The 22,407-nt window shown below is 39.6% G+C and overlaps 4 protein-coding genes and 1 long non-coding RNA gene across 13 annotated transcripts; 3 read left to right on the plus strand and 2 right to left on the minus strand.

Moving 5' to 3' along the window:
* The first annotated feature begins 160 nt into the window (after positions 1-160).
* LOC124191917 (ATP-dependent RNA helicase SUV3 homolog, mitochondrial-like) lies at positions 161-3,066 on the plus strand. Its single transcript, XM_046584963.1, has 7 exons — positions 161-570; positions 636-858; positions 923-1,211; positions 1,297-2,257; positions 2,320-2,441; positions 2,517-2,706; positions 2,792-3,066. The coding sequence occupies exons 1-7, from the start codon at positions 300-302 to the stop codon at positions 3,031-3,033; spliced, it is 2,298 nt and encodes a 765-aa protein (XP_046440919.1). The 5' UTR covers positions 161-299; the 3' UTR covers positions 3,034-3,066.
* A 219-nt stretch (positions 3,067-3,285) lies between these two features.
* On the minus strand, positions 3,286-4,543 carry LOC124191918 (60S ribosomal protein L19-like). Its single transcript, XM_046584964.1, has 4 exons — positions 4,389-4,543; positions 3,966-4,072; positions 3,639-3,911; positions 3,286-3,581 (listed from the first exon to the last, which is right to left on the minus strand). Exons 1-4 carry the CDS (start codon positions 4,391-4,393, stop codon positions 3,376-3,378), a joined length of 591 nt encoding a protein of 196 aa, XP_046440920.1. The 5' UTR covers positions 4,394-4,543; the 3' UTR covers positions 3,286-3,375.
* An 892-nt stretch (positions 4,544-5,435) lies between these two features.
* LOC124191930 (WD repeat-containing protein 7-like) lies at positions 5,436-13,961 on the plus strand. 9 transcript variants are annotated; one of them, XM_046584980.1, is made up of 31 exons: positions 5,557-5,577; positions 6,004-6,057; positions 6,122-6,245; positions 6,433-6,539; positions 6,602-6,680; positions 6,742-6,910; positions 6,993-7,186; positions 7,530-7,675; positions 7,868-7,891; positions 8,008-8,098; positions 8,168-8,342; positions 8,411-8,493; positions 8,555-8,693; positions 8,779-8,999; positions 9,073-9,268; positions 9,368-9,540; positions 9,616-9,775; positions 9,844-9,981; positions 10,094-10,162; positions 10,275-10,370; positions 10,678-10,899; positions 10,988-11,183; positions 11,343-11,565; positions 11,630-11,921; positions 11,990-12,190; positions 12,312-12,498; positions 12,605-12,722; positions 12,810-12,962; positions 13,097-13,279; positions 13,408-13,512; positions 13,605-13,961. In XM_046584980.1, the coding sequence occupies exons 2-31, from the start codon at positions 6,011-6,013 to the stop codon at positions 13,797-13,799; spliced, it is 4,506 nt and encodes a 1,501-aa protein (XP_046440936.1). In that variant the 5' UTR covers positions 5,557-5,577; positions 6,004-6,010; the 3' UTR covers positions 13,800-13,961. The 9 variants fall into 9 exon arrangements, with proteins under 9 accessions (XP_046440940.1, XP_046440936.1, XP_046440942.1 ...); XM_046584981.1 differs by lacking the exon at positions 5,557-5,577 and adding an exon at positions 5,800-5,900; XM_046584984.1 differs by lacking the exon at positions 7,868-7,891 and having other exon boundaries at positions 5,436-5,577.
* LOC124191932 lies at positions 13,765-14,530 on the minus strand. Its single transcript, XR_006873513.1, has 3 exons — positions 14,355-14,530; positions 14,158-14,218; positions 13,765-14,094 (listed from the first exon to the last, which is right to left on the minus strand). It is a non-coding gene; the product is annotated as an uncharacterized LOC124191932 (long non-coding RNA).
* A 206-nt stretch (positions 14,531-14,736) lies between these two features.
* On the plus strand, positions 14,737-15,740 carry LOC124192228 (NADH dehydrogenase [ubiquinone] 1 alpha subcomplex subunit 8-like). Its single transcript, XM_046585428.1, has 3 exons — positions 14,737-15,024; positions 15,186-15,361; positions 15,456-15,740. The coding sequence occupies exons 1-3, from the start codon at positions 14,896-14,898 to the stop codon at positions 15,664-15,666; spliced, it is 516 nt and encodes a 171-aa protein (XP_046441384.1). The 5' UTR covers positions 14,737-14,895; the 3' UTR covers positions 15,667-15,740.
* Positions 15,741-22,407: the final 6,667 nt, after the last annotated feature.

Consider the following 22,407-nt stretch of genomic DNA (forward strand, 5'->3'; position numbering starts at 1 on the left):
AAATAATCGACTAGGCCTATACTCTGTTTGGAGCCTGCCCTAAACGCGGAGTAAAAAGAAAGGGACCGACAAAGGCAACAATCAGAGACAAGCAACCATCACGTGACTAGGCGGGGTTTATCGGTGCAGGAGAGATGGCCGTGTAGCAATTTCGTCTGCTAACGTACGGCGTTCCCATAGTTACCGGAACCACATACAGCAGGGCCATGTGGTTTTCCCAACTCACCATGTATGAAATATAGTGCCTACAGTGTGTCTACCTTAAAGTCCAATTACTATAATAGAAATCATCAATCAACATGCTTGTGCCTGGCCTAATAAAGTATCTTGTGAAACACAGTGTTTATGTTTCAAATTTTAACTATTGCAGGATTCTAATAAGACAAAAAAAGACCATGCCTCCAGTGTCACAACTTATGGTCCCTTTACCTGTCAAATCTGTGCCAGATAGTTCAAATGTGGGTGCTGAATTAACTGGAAAACTCAACAAAGAAGAAATAATGAAATGGTTAGCGAAATTCTATCAACGAAGAGAAATTAAAGCTGCAGCTGTGGAAAATGGAATTGACAGTATGTGTTTATTATGTCACTAATCTTTCTGTGTGATGAAAACTAAACAAAAGCATTATTTGCAGATTACATATATCATCAGACATACCTCAGTTTCAGAAAATTTTGTCTTGAAGATGACAAGTTGCCAGTTGATTTACATGTCACCCTAAGTGATATCATAGCAGGAGCTTGTCATTTAGATAGTTTGTTACCATACTTTATTCGGCATGCAAAACAAGCTTTTCCTCATTTAGAATGCCTTGATGATTTGAAAAAAATTTCTGATCTTCGACTTCCTGCAAATTGGTAAAATTTAGATAAATGTGATTATGTAAAGATTTATTTCATTTTGGTTCTTTGATATGTTTAGGTACCCTGAAGCAAGAGCTTTGACACGCAAAATTGTATTTCATTCTGGCCCAACAAATAGTGGGAAAACATATCATGCTCTTGAAAGGTTTTTTAATTCAAAATCAGGAGTTTATTGTGGTCCCTTAAAACTTTTGGCATCTGAAGTGTATTACAAAAGTAATCAGCGTGGTGTCCCATGTGATTTAGTAACTGGAGAAGAAAGAAATTTTGCTAATGCTACTGATAAATCTCCTTCTTCCCATGTATCCTGCACTGTTGAAATGGTCTCAGTGAACACTCCATATGAAGTATGTACAATTTTTCAATATAATTAAATTATCAATTTAACCGTGTGATTTCTGACATTGTTGGTGAAATCTTGAATTTTCATAGGTTGCTGTTATTGATGAAATTCAGATGTTAAAGGACCCTAGTCGCGGTTGGGCATGGACAAGAGCATTATTGGGTGTAGTTGCTGAAGAGGTGCACGTTTGTGGTGAAGCCGCCGCAATTGATGTTGTAAAAGAAATTCTCATGAGTGCCAGCGAAGAAATCGAGATGCGTCGATATAAACGTCTTACGGAGCTAATTATCGAAGATGCTTCTCTGGGAACCTTAGATAAGATTAGGCCGGGAGACTGTTTAGTTTGTTTCAACAAGCAAGACATATTCTGGTCTATGAGACAAATTGAAGCTATGGGCATTGAATGCGCAGTGATTTATGGATCACTACCACCTGGAACAAAATTAGCGCAAGCCAAGAAGTTCAATGATCCCGATCACCCCTGTAAAGTTCTGGTTGCTACTGATGCTATTGGCATGGGATTGAATCTGAATATTGGCCGCGTTATATTTAATTCTCTCATCAAACCTACGACAAATGAAAAAGGGGAGAAAGAAATGGACACTATAAGCACTTCGCAGGCTTTGCAAATTGCCGGAAGAGCTGGCCGGTATGGAACCCAGTTTTCGACTGGCTATGTAACAACTCTAAAAAATGAAGATTTGCCAACACTCAAACGACTTCTATCCCAACATCCAGAGCCAATCAATCAAGTTGGTTTACATCCAACAGCCGAACAAATCGAACTCTATGCCTATCATTTGCCCCATGCTAACCTATCGAACTTGATTGATATATTCGTCAATTTATCAACACTTGACGATTCTCTTTATTTCATATGCAACATTAACGATTTCAAGTTTTTGGCTGACATGATTCAGCACGTTCCTCTACCTTTGCGAGCTCGGTATGTATTTTGCTGTGCTCCTATCAATAGGAAAATACCTTTCGTCTGTTCCATGTTTTTGAAGTTTGCACGTCAGTACAGCAGGAACGAAGTCCTTTCCTTCGGTAACAACACTATATTATTTATATTACACAACCGCTGTTATTTATGCCCAAATTTTTACCAGATTGGTTGGGACGGCAAATTGGCTTGCCTTTTTCTTGCCCCAACACGTTGCTCGAATTAGTTCACCTTGAATCTGTATTTGATGTGCTCGATTTATACCTTTGGTTAAGTTATCGCTTCCAGGTAAGCATGTCATACATTGAATTAATTTTTAAATAGGAAGAATTTAAAACACAACAACCTTAATTCATTTAATAGGATTTGTTTCCGGACGCTTCTCTGGTTCGAGATATGCAAAAGGAACTTGACTGTTTAATTCAAACAGGTGTGGCGCAGCTTACTAGACTATTAATAAACTCGGAAACCGGAGTAAGCAGTGGAACGAGTCAAGCGGTCGAGGCTGAAGAAAACCAACATGTTCCGAGTGCTAAGAAAACTCCCTATTTCCGTAAGAATTTCTGTCAAGAACCATTTCACTTTCCATTCATTTGGGTTAACGCATCTTTCCCTTCATGTTTTTTTTTTTTTTTCAGACAATGCAGTCAATATCGTGAACTCCGTATCATCTCATGGAAGGATAGCCGATCGCCTGTTGTCTGAAGGTTTGCTGACACCTAAACTTCTGGAGGATTTGAAAACAGAGTGGCAGCGTGAAAAGGACAATGAAACGGCCCATGAAACTGTTGGCACCGTCACTAGTCCTCTTTCAACTAAGCGTAGCAAAAATGAAATGTTCAAAGCCGTGAAGAGAATTAATAGAAAACGTGTAAAATAGAATGTTTAAATTAATAAACAGGTTATGTCTGATTGACCTTTTTTTATACTTGTACAACCTCCTATAATCACTATTGGGAAATTTTGCTAGAAACTCCATGGAGTGATGAAATGCCAAACTTAAATAACTTATTGGATAAGTAATAATGATTTATATTATAAAAAGCATCGCTGGGAATTTATGAATAGCAGATGCAGAGAAAACAGCAAAGGTATAAAACACCCTTCCCATGCTAATGAAAAGTTAAATATGTAAAGGAAACTTTGATTGTATTGTTTCGCCACAGATTAATATCCAAGAACATAAATCTAATGACAGTCAACATTAACACAATGTCAAATTTCACTTTTTGCTCTCCTCCTCCTTTTGGAAAGCCTGGATCAGCTCCTGTTTCTTTTGAATGACGCGGTCTTCTCGTCGTTTGCGAGCCTCCTTCACCTTCAATCTCCTAGCCTCAGCCTGGTCACTCAACATCTTGCTGCGGGCCTTCTCTGCCTTCTTCTTGTGGATGAATTCCATCAACACACGCTTGTTCTTGAAGACATTACCTGTACACAAGACTTATGTTAACTCACTTGCAAGATTTAAATTTATCTTAAACTTACCCTTTGACTTCATGTACAAATTGTGGTACAAATGACGATCGATTTTCTTGGCCTCGCGGTAACGTTTAAGGAGACGACGCAACACTCGCATACGACGGATCCAAAGGAGTTTCTGTGGCATACGGGCATTCGCAGTACCCTTCCTTTTACCAAAACCACAGTGTCTTCCCTTACGACGAGCTTCGGTATTTTTACGTACGCGGGCACGTGAGTGGACTGCGACAGGTTTCTTGATGATCAAGCCATCCTTAATCAACTTGCGAATATTTTGCCCTACAACAAACTTGTTGAGTAAACGAAAACACATGACATGATAATGTAACTTACTGGAGTTGGCATTGGCTATTTCATTTACTTCATTGGGGTCAAGCCACACTTTGCGCTTGCCACACTTCATCACTGAGGCTGAGAGCCTCTTCTGGAGACGTAGGTTGCTGCAATAAAAATTGATAAATTAGAAAAATTCCATCATTTGATATAAAAGTCCTAGAATATAGCCCCTGATTGAAATGTAATTGAAATGCATTTTCCAAAATCAAACACAAGTACAAATTCTACCAAGAAGCTTCACAAGTACAAGTTACTAGACATGGTGAGGCCACTTTTGACATCACATGCTTAGTCTTTCAATACCAACAATAAATAAAGTATTTTCAACTAAATATACACAACTTCAATCTTGATAAAATGAATAAGCACAATTAACTTTGCAAGAAAATCACATAAACACATAAAAGATTTCTACTGTACCTCATGGTGCCGACTCCACTCTGGGCACACCAACAGAAGAAGTGACCGATAGAACAAAATGGTCGGCACGAAGAGCAAGCTAGCAGCACGATCTGAGAAAGAAAAGGCAAAGCGGCAACTTTGCGACTTCCCGTCAGCGTTGCCGATTCTTATAACAAACAAATAAAACTTTTGAGTAAATATAAAAAATAAATGTTTTTAAAATATTTCAGAGAAAAAAACATGAACACATATTTTTTTATTTCTTACATTTAATTAATATTGAATTAAGACGATAAATGAGATGACGATTATCCAGAGCTATAGACTCCTATCCGAGTCTATAGCTCTGGGTTATCTGAAAACATTCAGCAGCTCTTCATACAAAAGAAAATTATAGAAGAAATATAAATGATATGGTTCTATTTATAATCAAATGTTACACGTGGAATTGAATCGTCGTTGCAATCCCATCAGCTCATTACAAATACTAATCGCCTCTGAATGTCTCATGTCTCATTGTCTCCCGATCAGGAACAAGTAATTTTTTTTTCTTGTTTTCGTACGCCAACTCTTTGATCTATATTCAAAGGTTGCATGAAGTTTCATGCATACCGAAATGACTTTACTTTATTCGTTCTGTTTGAAATTACTTTGTTCGCGGGTATTGAATTTACTCATTATGGCATAGCCAGACGTACAGTAAATTTAAATCATACACTCACGTTGCAATATGCCTGTATAATTTTTATTCGTGCACTAAAATGGTCTGTAAATAAATGTTAAATGGTGCATTTTTGCAGTCTTATAAAATATCATAATTTTATTTTTAATTTTAAAAAATTGTAATGTGCGCATTACTAAACTGTTTGCTTAGCGTTTTATTTTATTTTTTTCTGAAGCGTTTTGTGTGTGTGTGTGTGTGTGCATTATATTTTACATTTCGCGGGAAAAAAATTCTTTCAATGCGGACGAATTGTGACTTTGATAAGTTTTATTCCTGCGTTGCACGACCCGAACAGCTGAAGTTGCGAGTAAAGAACGGATGTTGATGAGCCCTTGTAGTAGATTTATTGAATCCATGCAATGAATCAGTTTCATTCTCTACTACGTTATTTAGAGACCTACAGCAAAAAATTTAGACTTATAGATCGTCTGTAATAAATAGTTAACGGATGAACTATCCGCCGTAAGAGACTGTGTTAAAATGGTGGGTGCCGCAGTCAGATGATATATTTTTTTAATACTTAATTTGATCTCAAGAAGTTTATGTAAAATAATCATAATAATTGATATGAACAAAGTTCATGAATTAAATTAATTCTTGCAGTTAGTTTGACGTAATCCCACCTTTTGGATAACTCAACTCCACTATTAGGCTCTGCTTAAGGGCCTTAGGCTACGAAAAACAGCAGATGAAAACAGTTTTTGATGTCAGCTGTCAGAGTAGATCCAGATAATCATAACATTACACAATCAATAGTGTTTTGGTGGACATGTAAAATCTGTGAAAGTGAAGCAATTAATAATAAAGTGAGATTGTGTCAGCGGAACATATTCTCAATTGGCTTCGTTATAAAATCGGCGATTTTTTTAAATATTGTCTTTAGTGACAGTTTTTTGTAATTCATTTTAGAAACAAAATGGCTGGACCTACATCTCCTCATCTTGTCATTCCTTTGATGTTGTGGTATTTAAAAAAAAACTACTGCTTATTTTACAAATTGTTGTGTTAACATTAGATTTCTTATTAGGGGGGAATCATCTCCATCCCATTGCATTTCAGCAATCCAAATTTCACATGATCATTGTACTTTAGTAACCGGAAGTCATGATGGTCAACTGTGTGTTTGGGTTATGGATCCAAATACTTACAAGGTAATAAATTTAATTTTCTGCTTCACAATAAATTGATAATTGAGTGTTGCTCATGTTTGGTGTCTGTTTTCTTTGCTAAGAAATGAATTTTTTTTCTTTCATTTGTTGTGTAATTTAAGAATTACTTTTTCATAATTTAAGGGTACCAGTTAACAATCCATAAAATTTGTTTTCAAATCTTATTTAGGCCACCCCTAAATGTTTATTAGTGGGTCATACAGCTTCTATTGTGTGTCTTGTAGCAGCTAAGAACACCCTAGAAATGGAATGTATCGTCAGTTCATCAGAAAATGGGTTTGAACTTTAAGCCATTAGAATGTTTCAGTGTTTTTTCTTACTATTATTCAAATTTACAGAGAAATGTGTACATGGGATTTGATTGATGGTCAATGTATTGAATCAGTTAAGCTCCCCCAAATTCATTCTCACATACAGGTAATATGTTTGTTAGTTATCAAAGTTACACATCATTAATTGTATTTTTTTTTTGAATTAGTCATATTCGTTTGGAGGGACTGAAGATGCGTCGCTGTTTTGCATTGGAAACTATCCAGAGATCCTTGTCATTGACCCGTTTACTTTAGAAATAATTATGAATCTGACTAGTCGCGTGCATCCTGATTGGATGGCAGCAATTCACGTTTTACGTCCAACACGGAGGCAAGGTATGGAAAGTCCCGAAGGGTTCGCTGGCAATTTTCCCTGATGATTTCTTAAAATTCATTCCTCGTGACTTTTGTTTCTCAGATGATGTGGTATTGGGATTAACCACTAGCGGCGTGGTCAAAGTCTGGACTGTAGGCGCACAAGATTTGAACAATTTAGGAGAACCCGTTCTGGAACATGAGAGCAAGCAAATTCGTTGTTTAAGTGCAACGTCTATGACGTGTTGTTTGTATAATCAAAGGACTGTTATCATTGTTAGTCCTAAATATTGGCAGGTAACGAAACTATCCCGTACAGTTCCGTGCAAAAAACAAAAACAAACAAACAATAACAAATCCCCAGAAGGTTTTGACTGTACATTTGTATGGTGTATTGTCAGACTGTGTGGGACAGGCGAGAAAACGGAAGATTTCTCATATACCAAATCCATTTGCGTCAACATTTTTTTTTTTTTTTTTATCTTGCCTATTTCCATAAACAGTCCGGCAAAAGAGCATAAAAGATTAAGTCAAAATCTTCTACGGAATTTTTTTTTTGCGCGGCTACGCGATATATATTTTGTTTGTCTTATGTCTTATAAATTGGCTCCATGAAATACGACGATATTGTTTTGCTTAGATTTACGATGCCGGCGATTTTTCGTTGCTGTGCTCCATGGCATCGAGGCAAGGCGAATCGTGGGTTGGTGGAGATTTCTTGGCTACCGATCGCGTTATCGTATGGAATAACGCAGGGACGGGATTCATCTATCGACTTCCAACAAAGTAACAAACATTTTCTTTACTGTTGTGTAGATTAAACAAATTAATCTAAGAAAACACAAAAATGTCTCTTAAATATTGGTCTTAAATTTGTTATGTTTGTGAAATAATTTTTTCGAACTGTTAAGTTTCTTTGAAGTGGACCATAATGTAAACAATAATACTCTGATAAATGACTTATTTTTGGTTTCTCAGCAAACTGAAAGGACATGTCATGCGGTTAGTGTTTGCCGATCTTTTCTAATTAGTTAGGTTAAACAACCCCTTCAGTTTTAGCTCGTTCAAGTCCACAACGTTGAGCGTTAATGTTCGTAACGTCTTCATTTTTTTCACAGTTGTGTCGTGGAGAGCAAGGACTTCCACAATAAATCCTCAGAAGAAGATTTCCCTTTCCTCTACTGCGTTCTGAAATTGGCAGATGAGCAAGTAATGACTTATCTATTTTTTTATGTGGTTTGAAAACTAATCTTTATACCCTGTGTTTTTTTTCCACAGAAATTCCCTTGCCCGCCTTCCATTCGCTGTAGTTTAGTTGTCAAGGGTGACGGCCGGCTGGTCAAACTTTTATTGCGAGGTGATGCAAACGGTCGTGTTTCCGTGTTCAGCATTCCAGAGGTTACGGACAATCAGTTGGAACAAATTCAACAACTTGATTTTGACAACCCGCCAAGTAATTTTACCATTATTTGATGACTCATAATTGGTGGTCTTTCTTCTATTTTGGAATTCTTGATTAAGTTATGAATCCCCAGTCATGCAGTAGCCTTGCAGATGCATGGGACGCAATTTATCCGAAACCCGTTGGAGTACTAAGTCATGTGGTAAGATTACTATCGTGTTGAAAGATGCCTTGAATAGTCTCCGATAATGTTTTCCCTTTAGGACAACAATATCTCTGTCACAGCTAGTTTGTATATTACAACACAAAATCGTCTCGTGTGTGGCAGAGCAGATGGTTCTATTGTTCTTGTTAATGGCCTCGCAACACTCAAGTCGCTGCTTCTTCAGCAATCTCAGAATGGTAATCATTTTTCTCTCTTTCAAATGGCAAAATATATTTTTTAATGAATTGTGTGTGATGAAAATTGACATTTTTTAAAATCTAGATTTACAAAATATGCTCACTCTTGAGGGACATACATCCAGAGTGACTTGCTTGTTGTATCCTTATCAATTACACACTCGCTACGATCCAGTTCAACTCGTATCGGGCGGGGCCGACTTCACTCTCTGCTTATGGGACATTTCTTCTGGAACACTACTGCAAAAATTCTGTGTCCAAGTTGGAGAAATAGCTCAGTTACTCGTACCTCCAGCTAATTCATCGGTAGTTTGGATCTCTACCGTTCGATTGACGAAAGAAAAGAGACTACTAACATTATATATTTAAATATTCTTAGCCGCGCATTTTGCAGTGCATCTGTAGCGTTGCCAAAGACCATTCCGTTTCTCTCATCAGTTTAAAGGAGCGCAAATGTGTTCTCCTCGCATCACGTCACCTATTTCCAGTGACGTGCATTAAATGGCGCCCGCTGGACGACTTTATGATGGTCGCTTGTTCCGATGGAACTCTTTATGTCTGGCAAATGGAGACTGGTAAAGAAACAAATTTGATCTCAATAACGTTATGGCCGGAGCAAAATTGGAATTGACAGTGTTTGCGTTTTTGAACCATTATTATTTTGGTGTAATCAGGGCAGTTAGATCGAGTCGTCCATGGGATGTCTGCTGAAGAAATATTGAACGCATGTGATGAAAGCGTTTCTATCGTTCCTAGTTTTCAAGAAGGAGGGCTGGCCAATCCCGCTGTACATTTTTTCCGTGGGCTGAAGCATCGCAACATCTCTGCCATCCGACATGCCGCTCTTGTAAATCTTTTTTCCTGCAATTATATTTTCGTTGCTGTTTTATTATTCAAGTTTTGATGCATTGATCCACCAAAGAGGGGACTCAATCAACTGCAGCACGCAAGTGCGTCAGGTCATCATGATTCTGGAGATCATGCCAAGGATCGAGGCGTTCCCTTGACCATCCAGGGACTTCGTTCAAACGCGAGTGAAAAAGAATTTCACGCCGTTTTCTTCGATGCAGAAGCACTCGTTGGTATTTTGTTTTTAAATGGAATAGAGTTTAGCTCGTTTGTTTTTTTAACTCATAAAAAATATTTGCAGTTCAACTGTTGCACGAGGAGTATAGTTTGATGTCACCCAACACCCTGGAGACTCACGGTCTCATCAACCAAAGTGAATATCAAAAAGTTGCCGCTTTGACTCATTCGGCTTCACCAGATGCCCAAAAGAAAATCGCAGGTATTACTTGACAAGTTCTTTGGATTTGACATTGTTTTTTAAATATTTTACTCCATAACTTGTCACTAACATAACCTCCATGCTACTAATCAAAATACCGGAAAAATATTAGATTTCCTTGGCAAAGTTAAGGACAAAGCCGGAGACATGGAAAGACGTCTTAAAGACAAAGACAAACACGGTACACATTGTAGAAACACTGCATCATGGCAACTTATTGCCATTCAAAACTATAGTAGTTTTGCTCTTTTAGACATTTTGACTAAGTACTTTGAGCTTTGATTTACTTGCAGGCATTCTGGCAAAAGTGAGAGAAAGCGCGGAGAACATGCAACATAAAATCCAATCCAGAAGTGATGCTGGAGCCAGTGTTAGGTCTTCAGAGAGAGGTAATTGAAATTTGGTTATATTCTGTAATTTTCGGCCGTGTTATAAAAATCCTATCAAGGTGTTTTACATTTTATTCATCATTTTTCCGTCATTTTTTTTAATAGGGAAAATGATTATCTTTGAGAATAAAAACACTGATTTTTCTAGTTATTTACTAAGTTTTGTCTGAAGCATTATTTGGCTATTTGATACATTTTTAAGATATTGTATCATACATAAATAAATGTTAAAATTTTTAAGTATACCAGCACTAGATAAATGGGAATATATGTATCTGTTTCTATAAAGTTTGATTTTCTAAATTAGGAGCTGAAGACGACGGTCTTTCCAACAACGAAAATGTGCGTCAACGTCAAATTCCGCATACTTTGCCCAACGATTGGAGTTTGACAATGGAAATAGCCCAGCTTCTTCTTTCATTACTGCATGGATGGACATTGGACAAGGATCTGGATCATGCCTGCCAGAACAGATTAGGTCTCGCCAAACCCAAGAGCCCCGTATGCTTCGGACTTATTTCACGTTCTGGTACGTTCATTCAGACATTGTTGTCCTTTTAAAAGGAAATTTGTCTAGTTTTATTTACTATTTTTTTTGTTTTTCTTCTCTCATACAGGCCACATGATGCTTATGCTTCCTACATGGCCTGCCGGAGAGCCTGTAGATCATTTCACTTCATTTGGACATTGGGCGATATCGAGCACGTTAACCACCAACCATTTACTAGCTATTGTGGCGCTATCAAATACGCTTATGTCTATGAACAGTGCTGCATTCACCGACGGGAAAATCATCCGCCAATTTCCCCCAAGGTTCAAAAGATTATACTGATCAAACGCATATCATCTAGTGTTTTCTAAATCTGTCTATTCATTATGTCTTGAGGTTTTTTTTTTTAGATTCCTATCTATTATTTTAAAATGACTAGACGTCCGTTTCACGTGGTGTAATGAATTTTCGCTTGGCTGTAGAGAAATCGCGAGGTCCAGCGAGGATAGAAAGGGAGAGGAATCTTCCATGGTCCTTGATGTGCAAACCAAGCAGGGATGGAGCTTGATGGCAACTTTGCATTGTGTGCTGTTGCCCGACAAAGTTCAAGAGCTCCAACTGCTGCACAATTCTTCGGTCTTGGAAGTATTTAGAAAGGCTCAGATAGAAATGCTTGCGCGTCGTTGGCAAGACCGTTGTTTAGAGGTAATCAGCCATATACATTGACTTTACTATTTTGTGTCTATCGAAATCTTTGTCTATTGCCTAGATTCGAGAAGCAGCACAAGCTCTTCTCCTTGCCGAGTTGGAGCGAGTGGGAGTGGATGGGAGAAAATCCTTGGTGGATAAGTGGGCCACTTTTCTGCCCACATATGCAGATCCCTTCACTATAATCGGCTCTTCGCTGAGCGTCGGATCGAACGCAGCCAATCTCACGGGATCTGGAACGCAGAATCTTTCGATTCCTTCACAGCAGTGGGGAAGTGATGGAAGTTCACCAGCCCGTCCAACCGGAGAGTATGAGGCGGAAGAGGATCACGATGATGAAGATGATGGTGAAGGTACTGTATATGTTGCAATTGCTATTTCAGGCATTGCTTTGTCGCTAGATTGATGAATTCTTTGTCAGATGTCGCCCTTCGCCGACCCAATCGTTCCATGGAACTCAAGCGACGACAAGCGACCTCTGTAGTATTATTGGGTGTCATTGGAGCGGAATTTGGCCAAGACGTCGGCGAAAATAAGAGAACAGGCGAGGCAGATCCGCGCAAAAAGAAGACTGTCGAAGGTTTTGGCCTGGGACCGAATCAGAATCTTGCACGATTGACCAGTACGTGTGAAATATTTATTTATTTATTTATTTTTTAAAGATAATCAGCGCAATGTTGTCTGTGCAGTAGATCGTCTCTTATCGCCGAGTTAACAGAATAATAGTAACGTTTTATGTTTAGGCAAAGCACTGACTTATTTGTTGTTGGCGCCAGCGACACCCAAATTACCTTTGCATACTTCGTTACGACGAGCAGCCATCGATTTGATTGGACGTGGTTTCACCGTCTGGGAACCACATCTTGATGTCTCCAAAGTGCTCCTGTCCATGCTTGAACTTTGCTGTGAAGGAGATAAACTCATCCCGAGGTTAGACACAATTCCCTTCTTTTTCAATTTCAAGTTGATTTTTCACTTCGTGACATTTGTGAAAAAAATTTGTTTGATGTAATATCGTCTACACTCTACGGTCTAGTATGAGCTACGGTCTTCCTTTGAGTCCAGCAGCCGACTCTTGCCGCACGTCACGGCATGCTCTAACACTGATAGCCACTGCACGACCCGCTGCATTCATCACAACTATGGCAAGAGAGGTCCGTATTTCAAAATGGAAATCTCTCCTTATCACCGCCAATTCAATAGGTTGAGACTATAATACCTGATTTTGGCTGGTTTGATAGGTTGCAAGATACATCACTTTACAGCAGAATGCCCAGGCATTAAATGTTAATCTCGCTAATACGACCCTAGCCAGAGCTAAACCAGAAATACTTCGAGTGATTGAATTGCTCATCGACAAAATGCAAGCTGACATTTCGGATCTGCTCGTAGAGGTCTGTATAGTGTTGCCTTTGCTATTCGTTTATTGCCCACGGAGTGGAGTTGGTTGTAATCCACGTTCCATCCGTTCTATACCAATTTCCTGATGATTTTCCCTGAGAAATTGTATTTGCATTTGATGTTGTAGGTCACCGACATCGTTTTACATTGCGTGGACCACGGGCATTTGAAAGGTCGGTCCCTTTCTGAAGTGTTTCCTTCCTTGTGTCGTTTCAGCCAGATCACTCATTGCTCTTCAAGTCGTCGAATAGCCGTCGGTTCTCGAAATGGATCTCTGGCTTTGTACGAACTCCGCGGGCAAAAGTGCCAGGTGATTTGTTAATTTCATTTCTAATTATTGCAACAACTCATTCTCCGTTCGAGATTTGGAGTCTGTCAAAATAGTCTTGTCGTTAAACTCAAATAATGAATCAATTGTAATCGCTTGTCTACATACAGTACATTCAGGCACACAATGCCGAGATAACGGCTTGCGCCTTTTCGCCTGACGGGAAAAATTTAGCGTCGTACTCTAGCACAGAGAACAGGCTGTCGTTTTGGCAGGTAAGAAACACGTGTTTCAAATAGACCCGTCTCTGCACCAGCAACATTTTCAATGATTCGACATGTTTAATTGTTTGTTCCCGTTTGTGTAGCAATCGGCGACGGGTGTGTTTGGATTGGGAGCGGTTCAGACACGCTGTGTTAAAACATACACCACTGATCCCGTGCCGCAGTGTGTAAGACCTGGAAGTACGATACCGTTGAGAATGGCTCGTCTTCAGTGGCACAGTGGCAAAACAGTTGCTATCATGCTTTCTGATGGCTCCGAAACGCGTTACCATCTCTGACGAGTGATGATGAGAAGTCAGAACTTACTTTTTAAAATGAAGAAGTCGAATTCCAACCATAAATCAATGAAATAGTCGTCGCTTCTATTGCGAGCTCGATGTTAGTTCTAAACAGTTTCTATGTCTGGATGTCTTCATATGTAATAAACTCTAATCAAAACACTTGCCATTTCCGGCCATTTATTTTTAAATTATATTTTATGACTTTAAAATGTATTTTCTATTTAATCAGTTATCTTGTTTGTATTATTCTGGAAGGAAAAATGTGGTCGTCGGAGGAGAGTTTCCCATCGTGCTAGCCAATCGTGTAGGAAAATTAATGAAAACGTATCAAACCAACCAGCAAAGCATTTTATACTTGCAAGTACTATTCTCCGAGTCAGTTCCTGTACTTTTTTTCATCACAGCCGCGTTTTGTTCTAAGGGTTGACAGAGACGATAGGCGATTCCCACACAGCCGAAACATTCGAAAAAAAAAGTAGATGAGTGTCAACACTCATAATTCATAAATAGCACGGAAAAGTCCCGGAGTTGCGCTGGTTTTTTTCGTATTACCTTTTATGTGGCATTTTCTGGTAAAATGAATAAACAGTATCGTTTTCCGCCTGCTATCCTTCTCCGCTGACATCCCCACGCGGCCACGCCCAATGTGCTCAAATTGGCTGACGCGACCCTGTAGGAATTCTCCATGTCCATAAGGCTTCGTCAGAGGTTTTCCATCAACCGTCTGCTTGTCGAACAAAGGATTGGGTCTACATAGGGTGTCAAGCGTAATAACAATTTTCGTTCTGCTATCGGCCGCCGTGGTGCGCATCGGCGTAAACTGCGCACGACTTTTTTTGCTCGACTACTACTTTTTCCTTGGAATAACATCTATAGCTCTGCTTTTAGTCTTTTGGTGCGGAGCAGGTAAAAATAAAATAGACTTTTATACCCTTCTACGGACAGATGGCGTTGCGATGAACAGCTGAGAGCAACAGCTGACGAGTTGAGACTCTTGACTTGTAGAGAATAAACGATTTATTCAACTGTAAATTTAAATATTTTACTTTCCCTCTGCGTCTTAATTGTGAGACAAATATTTCACGCTACAGTAATGGTTTTAACTAAAGAAATAACCATTCCGAGTGAAGAAGAATTAACAGTTCAAGAAGTAGAAATTAGTACCCCAGGACTGAGGGCTGCATCTTTTCATATGGGCAAAGCATGTGAAAATGTTAACAATGTATGTATAATTTGATATCAACTTCTAAGCACAACAGTTTATCATGGTTTTAATCTTTTATCATGCATGAAAATCATGTATTTTTATTTATTTTCTGAAATATGAAGCCAACTAACTTTTCATATGAGAAATTGTAAGATTGTTTGTTCTTTTATGAATAGGAATTTATGCTTTGCCGTCAAGAATGTCAGGATCCTCGTAAATGTCTGAATGAAGGAAAAGCTGTTACTGCCTGTTCCCTTGATTTTTTTCGCAAGATTAAAAAGAATTGTGCAGTTGAGTTCACACAATTTGCAAATTGTTTGGATCGCTCAAGTCCTGATTTCAGCTTTAAACCGTAAGCTATAAGTTATTGGCATTTTCAATCAGAACTTTTATTTAATCTTGTTTTGTTTCTTATCCTGAATATTTCTTGCTTCTGTAATTATTAGGTGTAGAAAAACACAAGCAGTCTTTGACAAGTGTATGCTTGATAACTTGAAAATCGAACGTCCGTATTTTGGTTACTTTTCTGAAGTAAAAGTTCATCACACAGAGAGACCAAGACCTGAAGTGAAAAAGCAAGAATATCCGGACGCGCCACTACCAGTCCCTGATGATTTACCCTTGCAACCAGCTAAGTTTGGCAAGCGTTCACTCTAATAGAATATACCCCAATACAAAGATATGTATTGAAAAGTAGGAAGACTTGTAATACATGAATGTAATGAAGACAAGATTCAATTTTACTATGTTCCATGTCAAAGAAATGTTGTTGAGTTGACATTGATCATACTCAACGAAACACTTTGTATTTGGCAGGTAGTGGAAAATCCGGAATTCGGAAACAGATTAGCAGAACGTTTTGGGTATCGTGGGGCGTCCCTAAACTGCGAAAGCGAAACGCTTAAAATGCGGAACAGCTGTACGAAACGGACCAAAATTTTGGCCCCGTTCCGCGGGACCTAATGCCGATGGGCATACTAAAGAGCGAAACGTATTTTGAAACTAAAATTTTTCACCCTCAGGGTCCAAATTGACGGAGTATATAAGGCCGCCATGTATTTCATGAATCCAGCTATGGTATTGTGTCTGTGTTTCGAAATTCATTTCGCTAGTAGACCCTAAGGGTGTAGACATACTTTATTTCAGCTCAAAGACAAAAAACAAAACAGAGGTGTTGTAAGCTACCCTTTCCTCCAGCCTGTACACGCCCCCATTATTCAGATTTATTTTAGCTCTTGAGTATAGTGAGGTTGTCGGCTCCAGGTGATCCTTATAGTGGGCATAGGCGCCATTTGTGGGATCCACGGGTCATAAGTACATTTAATAGAAATCAGGGAGATCGTGATTTCCAGTTTAGATGGGAAGAATTTGACAGGCGACCTTGTGATCGGTACGAAGAGGGCGAGTTTGCGAAACGAGATCGTTCGCCACTTCCTAGCCGTCGTAGTAGTACCCTGTCGTTGTTCGATCAAACACGTGGCCAGGGTCAGTTCGAGTACCGCGACCGGCGACGCGGTGAAAGATGTGAAGGGCAGCAACACGACGAAAGGTATGATGCGGTATGATGACCGCGCTGGTCATATCGTTAAGTTAGAAAGTATAGAGAAGGGCCGACTAGGCCAAGCCACGTTGATGTTTAAAAGAGAGGTTCGAAGATTCGAACCAACCACCAACCTCTCGAGTCACACTCCAGTACGCTAACGGCTAACCACTTCATCACCCGATTTATAATTTGGCTTAGAAATTTTATCTATATGTTACAATTCAAATTTGTTTTCTTTGCATTCAAAAATTTTTCTACCTTTCGTCATATCAAAAAGACAAAAAGTGTTCAATGAAAATGATAATCTAACACTAAATCTACATCTTATTGTTTTTTTTTAAATCATGAAATCAATATGGAATACCCCAGGCAGCCTTTAATTTCAAAATTTAAGTGATTTAAGTATTTTTAATCCGAAGGGGTTGAACACTCGAAAAAAGTCTCGTACACTTGGGTTAAAAATCACTTTTTAAGGAAATAAATCACTTTTTAGGAAAAAAAGTTGTTAGTTTCAAGAAAAAGTCCCAGTTTTGAAGAAAAAGTCAGTTAAAACAAAAAAAGTCATATTTTTAGCAAAAAATAAATGGAAAATCACGAAGTTTTTCAAAAATCAGATATGAAGTTGATATTTTTTGCCGCTAGATGGGGTTGTAAGATGGGGTAAAAAAAGGCAACTGACACAGTGACACTACACACTTCACTACACTTTACGGCTTTCTCATTTCTCAAATCAGAGATGACATTTGATGACGTTAGGGGAGAACGGGGCCATCATGGACAAAATTTTTATTTTTCAATTATTTCTTTTTGTATTTATTTTTTATGAAATATTTTTTTGTAAAGTATCCTTTTGTCTACCTACCCTATTTTTTATTTATTTTTCCGTTTGAAAATAAAGAAGTTGTAACGCTTTTTACAAAGTCAATTTTTTGTTTTTTCGCGAACAAACGTGGGGTCAGACTGGACAGGCTAGGTATGAGATTGGACAGTAATAGTTAAAGGCACAATGATCCACGAAAAAAAATTTAAAATTTTTTTTTCGAATTCTCCGTCCATTCTTTAGTTATTCACGCTAATATGGATAAAGCCGTGTAAAAAACTTCAGAGTTATGAGTGTTTCTGTAAAGAAGGGGTTAGATTGGAAATTTGGGGCCTAAGGCTACTAAGCTCCTCCCACTGCTATAGTTAGCGCTGTCCAAATACACCCCTAAAACTGCTGTCCAATCTGATCCAACCCTACACTTTTTGGTATTTTGGTTGTATCTTTTAATGTACTTGACATTAAAATTTAATTTTTACAGTTAACATAAAGGAATGAATACTCTAGTTATATCCATAATTTGTTTATTAAAGTTTAACGTTTTTATGTTATTTTATAGCTGTTGAAATGGAGAAAAATTACATCAAACGCCCCTATTATTTTTATTTTGCGATAACATCCAAAATAATCAAGCAATTTCAATAAAAAGTTTAGCCGTGATGTAAAACACTAAATTCTACATAAAAAATCAAAAAATTTTATTTTCTTTTCTGAACTGAGGGAATTATTACATTTGTCTAATATGACCCGTGTCCATCATGACCCCATTCTCCATACGATAATTTACAATTGTCCCAGTCTACGACAGGACAATTACAATTTTACGAGATTTTACGATTCGATTTGAACTGTGTTGACCATGTATTGAAACAGCTGTTTTTAAAGGGGGGTAGGGAAAAAAGGGGAGTAACCGGCCGTCGCCTCCTCAGACCGTTCATTGATAACCAAGGTAGGGAGGGACAGGGTCAGGGATAGGGTCAAACAAACAAACAAAGAAAGAGAGAAAACAGCAGAAAAACAAAAAATTATCTCGATCCCCTGAGTGGCTTGGCTTTCGTGATATCCATGAGATGGATGCCTGACCTTAGGCTTCTCTGCCACGATATCCCCGGCCTCTTCCTCGGTTAAAACTGTTGTTGCCGGGTGATCTGCTTGAAAAAAAGGGGGTTATTATACAATGCTTATTCCGGTGTTCCCTAAGAAGGTCCTTTAGAACATTAAAATATTTGAACTGTAAAGGGTGGGAATGGGAGGGATTTTTACAGTTCAAATCGAATCGTAAAATCTCGTACAATTGTAATTGTCCTGGCGTAGACTGGGACAATTGTAAATTGTACATATAGATTTTCTAATCGATTTGAACTGTGATTTTTAAAGCAATAAAAGTTGAAGAACCCCACCACCTTACGATCACTCCAAATCTTGCACCCCACATCATTGAACAGGGTGCATTCCTCCGTACAGGCGCGTAAATAAACGCATATGAACTGCTAGAAAAACGGGAGCAAATTAAATACTCATTTCTGCTGCTGGTTCCATCTGGATTAAGTACGAATTCGACCAGTGATGGGTCTGTCGCTACCTCACGATGGTAAAAAAAATATTTGAAGGTGGACGCGGAAGCCCAGTGACCCGCGCGCAAGACCGTGACGACTGAAATCCCCGCTCTGACTGCTTTCGAAGCCGCGACTTCCCGTGTTGAGTGGGCTGAGAACATGTTTAAGTCGATGCTTGTCTCTCTCAAGACTTGCTTGATCGAGCCCGTTGAGGGTGAAGGAGACCCTATTTCCCGTGAATACTACGGATTTTAAATTTACTGAAGCCAAGTCCGACGCCCGAAACAGGGTGGCCAGAGGCAAGAGTGTCGCTCATTTTGACGCCAATGCACATAGTGAGGGGGAGGCGTTTTCTTTGCTTTGAGGTATACAAACATCCCAAATGGAGTCATACTTGGCTGCTGGTGGTTTTTTATTATGAATTCCTTTCAATAACAATAAAATTTTGGGTGTTGGCCCACTGGGAAGCCTTTAACTTTTCTAGTGAGGTGGGTGGAGGACAGGGCGGATCTATAAACATTTACCGTGCTGTATGATTTCGATCTGGATTATTCCGCCAAAAAAAAGCCGTTACCATGATTAGATCCTTAGACATGGGAACTGAACCCCTTCCCATACACCAATCTGACCAATTTCGCCGGGCACTATCGTACGCGCTGACAGTATTTGCTCTGATGGCCCCCACAAATAGCTCGACCACCTCTCCCAAAAAACACCAATCTCCGTAGATCGCCCTGACAATTTCTAGGCGACTAACCGGAAGCCCGGGACGCTGCACAATGGGTTCGTCTTCCCTTTGACAGACTTCAGGAGCCATGGGCTTGGCCTCAAGACCCAAGGGGTATCGCATGCCATGCTCAACAGCGTTGGGAACCACGGCTGAACCGGCCAAAGTGGGCAGATCAATAAAAACGACGCTTCTTCCCTCCGCGCTTTCAACAGGCAATCCCGAATGGCAATTTTTTAAATAAAATCTAGTTGCTCTACGATGACGATCTTACACTGATTCAGCAGGATGATGTCGTCGAGATAAATTATGATCACCCTAAACCCGAGGCTCCCGTTACCGTCGCTTCTTTTGAATTAACGATCTGACTTCGTCCCGCCCAATGCTCAACTGTTCTTCGCCCATTCGTGTGCTCGACGGGAAATGAAGCATCGTAGGAGGTGACTCGAACTCAAGTTCCAGCCCGTTCCTGACCACATTAAGTATACAAGGATCTGCTGAAATTAGTCCCCAAGCTCTCCAAAATTGTATAATTCTTCCACCAATAATGCTTAAAGCTAATGGGGGGAGGAGCTAGAAATGGAATATATTAAATCTATAGCATACCTATTGTTGTTCCAATCCTGTTGGTTGGCATTCCATCGGCTAGCCCATCCGGGTCCTTGGCGGAAGTGATCACCTACGCCGTTTCTGGTATCTCGGGAATCTGGTGGCTGAAACCGGGCGGCGTGCCGTTGGTTACCGTTGTCATCTTGGTTTCCACTGCTGTGGTTGGTCTGCTGGACTTGGTAACTGCTCTGCTGGTCGTGAGAAGGGTTTAAGGAGAGACGCTTTCTGACTGGTAACTTGCCCTTCCTCTGCCCTCCTACGTCCAGGTCGACCAGCTCTCTGACGAATCGCCCACTCTTTCATAGTCTCTTCATGATGGAGCTACCAAACAAGTCTGTCCCCTCACTGACTTCAAATATGTCCCAGTCTTCCAAAAGCGGGGCCCACTATCTCCAAGATGTTACGACGGCGCAAGTCCGAAACGTCAAAAAAGGATCTTCCAATTAACTCAGCCACATGAAGGACTGCCTTGCCCGTATCTCCTTCCAACTCTTTGGACTAAAAAAACGCAAGCACTGAAAAACCGGGAGCATAGATTGATGGACCTTGTATAAAGTCTTCTCGATTTCATTGACTCCTTTCCCAGTTGATGGGCCTAACCACTTTTGCAACTTCAAGTGCATCTCGAAATCGATCGACGGGACTTTAAAATCCAGACTGCTTTCTACGTCCAAATCGTATTTGGTTTCAGCTGCCCAACTCTTTTGTTGCTCACTCCCATTCGCAATCTCTTCAGCATGCGCGTGCTTTGCTTGATGGAAGGCTTTAGCTTTTTCTTCTTGTTACTCCTAGGGGCTTGTTGAGCTGTGATAAAGGAGGCAAGTTGTATCAGGGCCTGTCCCACTGCCGGATTCGGTCTTTCCTGGACCAACCCGTCTGCTGCTGCTGCAGCCACTGCCGGTAGGCCTACTTCGATTCCGTCTGTCCCGGCCTCTGCTTGCCCTGCTGCTTCTTGGGCTGGGACTAACTCTTCTTGACCCGCAACTCCCAAAGTTGCTCTAATAAGCGTGGAGAATGCCGCCGAGGCTGCTGAAGCTTTCCCTGAACCATTCGCCTTCGGATCATTCGGATTTTCTTGGATACGGTCGGATCGCGTGTCCCCCTTACTGCCCTTCTTTCAACGTGGTGCGGCGCACGAGTCGGTGGACGAGTCGTCCGTAGTGTCTTCCGAAGTCGAAGAGCCGGAAGAGTCACTTGGGCTAGAATCTTCAAAGTCTCTATAACTTTTCCCCATTTCACAATCACACTTTCGAAAATAACTGACGGTTAGGAACTCTGAAACTGCGACTGCTCTCCGCTAACAGCTAGAATGGTCTGAGAAGGCGACGGCCGGTTACTCCCCTTTTTTCCCTACCCCAGTTAAAAAAAGCTGTTTCAATACATGGTCAACACAGTTCAAATCGATTAGTAAATCGATATGTACAATTGCAAAAGAAAAAGAATAAAAATATTGAAATTGACAATGATATCATGAAGTCTTTGGAATTTACAAGCTTCAGATCAATTTCAAAAATTGACGCAAAAATCTTAACCACAATAGAAACCACCATTTTGTCATTATATGGAGAACCCAAATACTTTGATTATAAAGCAGTTGGACATCCTGCGTTGCGCATTCTACGCAAATGCGAAAATCTCATTTGTGTCCAAGTTGTTCTCTGTCGCCTACAGTGTCTTATGGGAAAACCAACTTCTCCTCGGTAAAAAAATTGTTTTCTTATGACTATATGACTCTGATTTCCCCCCCCCCCCCCACTTTTCTTCCTATCAGTGAATACTTTATTCATTTCTTTATAACATAATTTTTATCTTTATCCCCAATTCAATCTGGTTAATTTTTAATTAATGTTTCACTGTTTAAATTTGTTCGTCTCCTGTAGCAGACGTTTCTAGACGTTTCTAGGCAGAATCGACCACGCTACGAACAAAATTCTTCTGCTAAAACAAAAAAAAACAGTCACAAAAAAATTAATTAAAACTTAACCGGAATCAAAGAATTTTAATCTGATTGATAGATGAAAAATTTTCATTGAAAACGAAAAGGTCCATAAATTTTTAATACCAATCTTCTAATTAAAAACACCTATTGCATTCATAGTATAGACCTTTTTCACAATGCGGAAAGTCGGGATTTTACAATCCG

The sequence above is a fragment of the Daphnia pulex genome, chromosome 4, assembly GCF_021134715.1.
Source record: "Daphnia pulex isolate KAP4 chromosome 4, ASM2113471v1".
NCBI classification, from domain to species: domain Eukaryota; kingdom Metazoa; phylum Arthropoda; class Branchiopoda; order Diplostraca; family Daphniidae; genus Daphnia; species Daphnia pulex.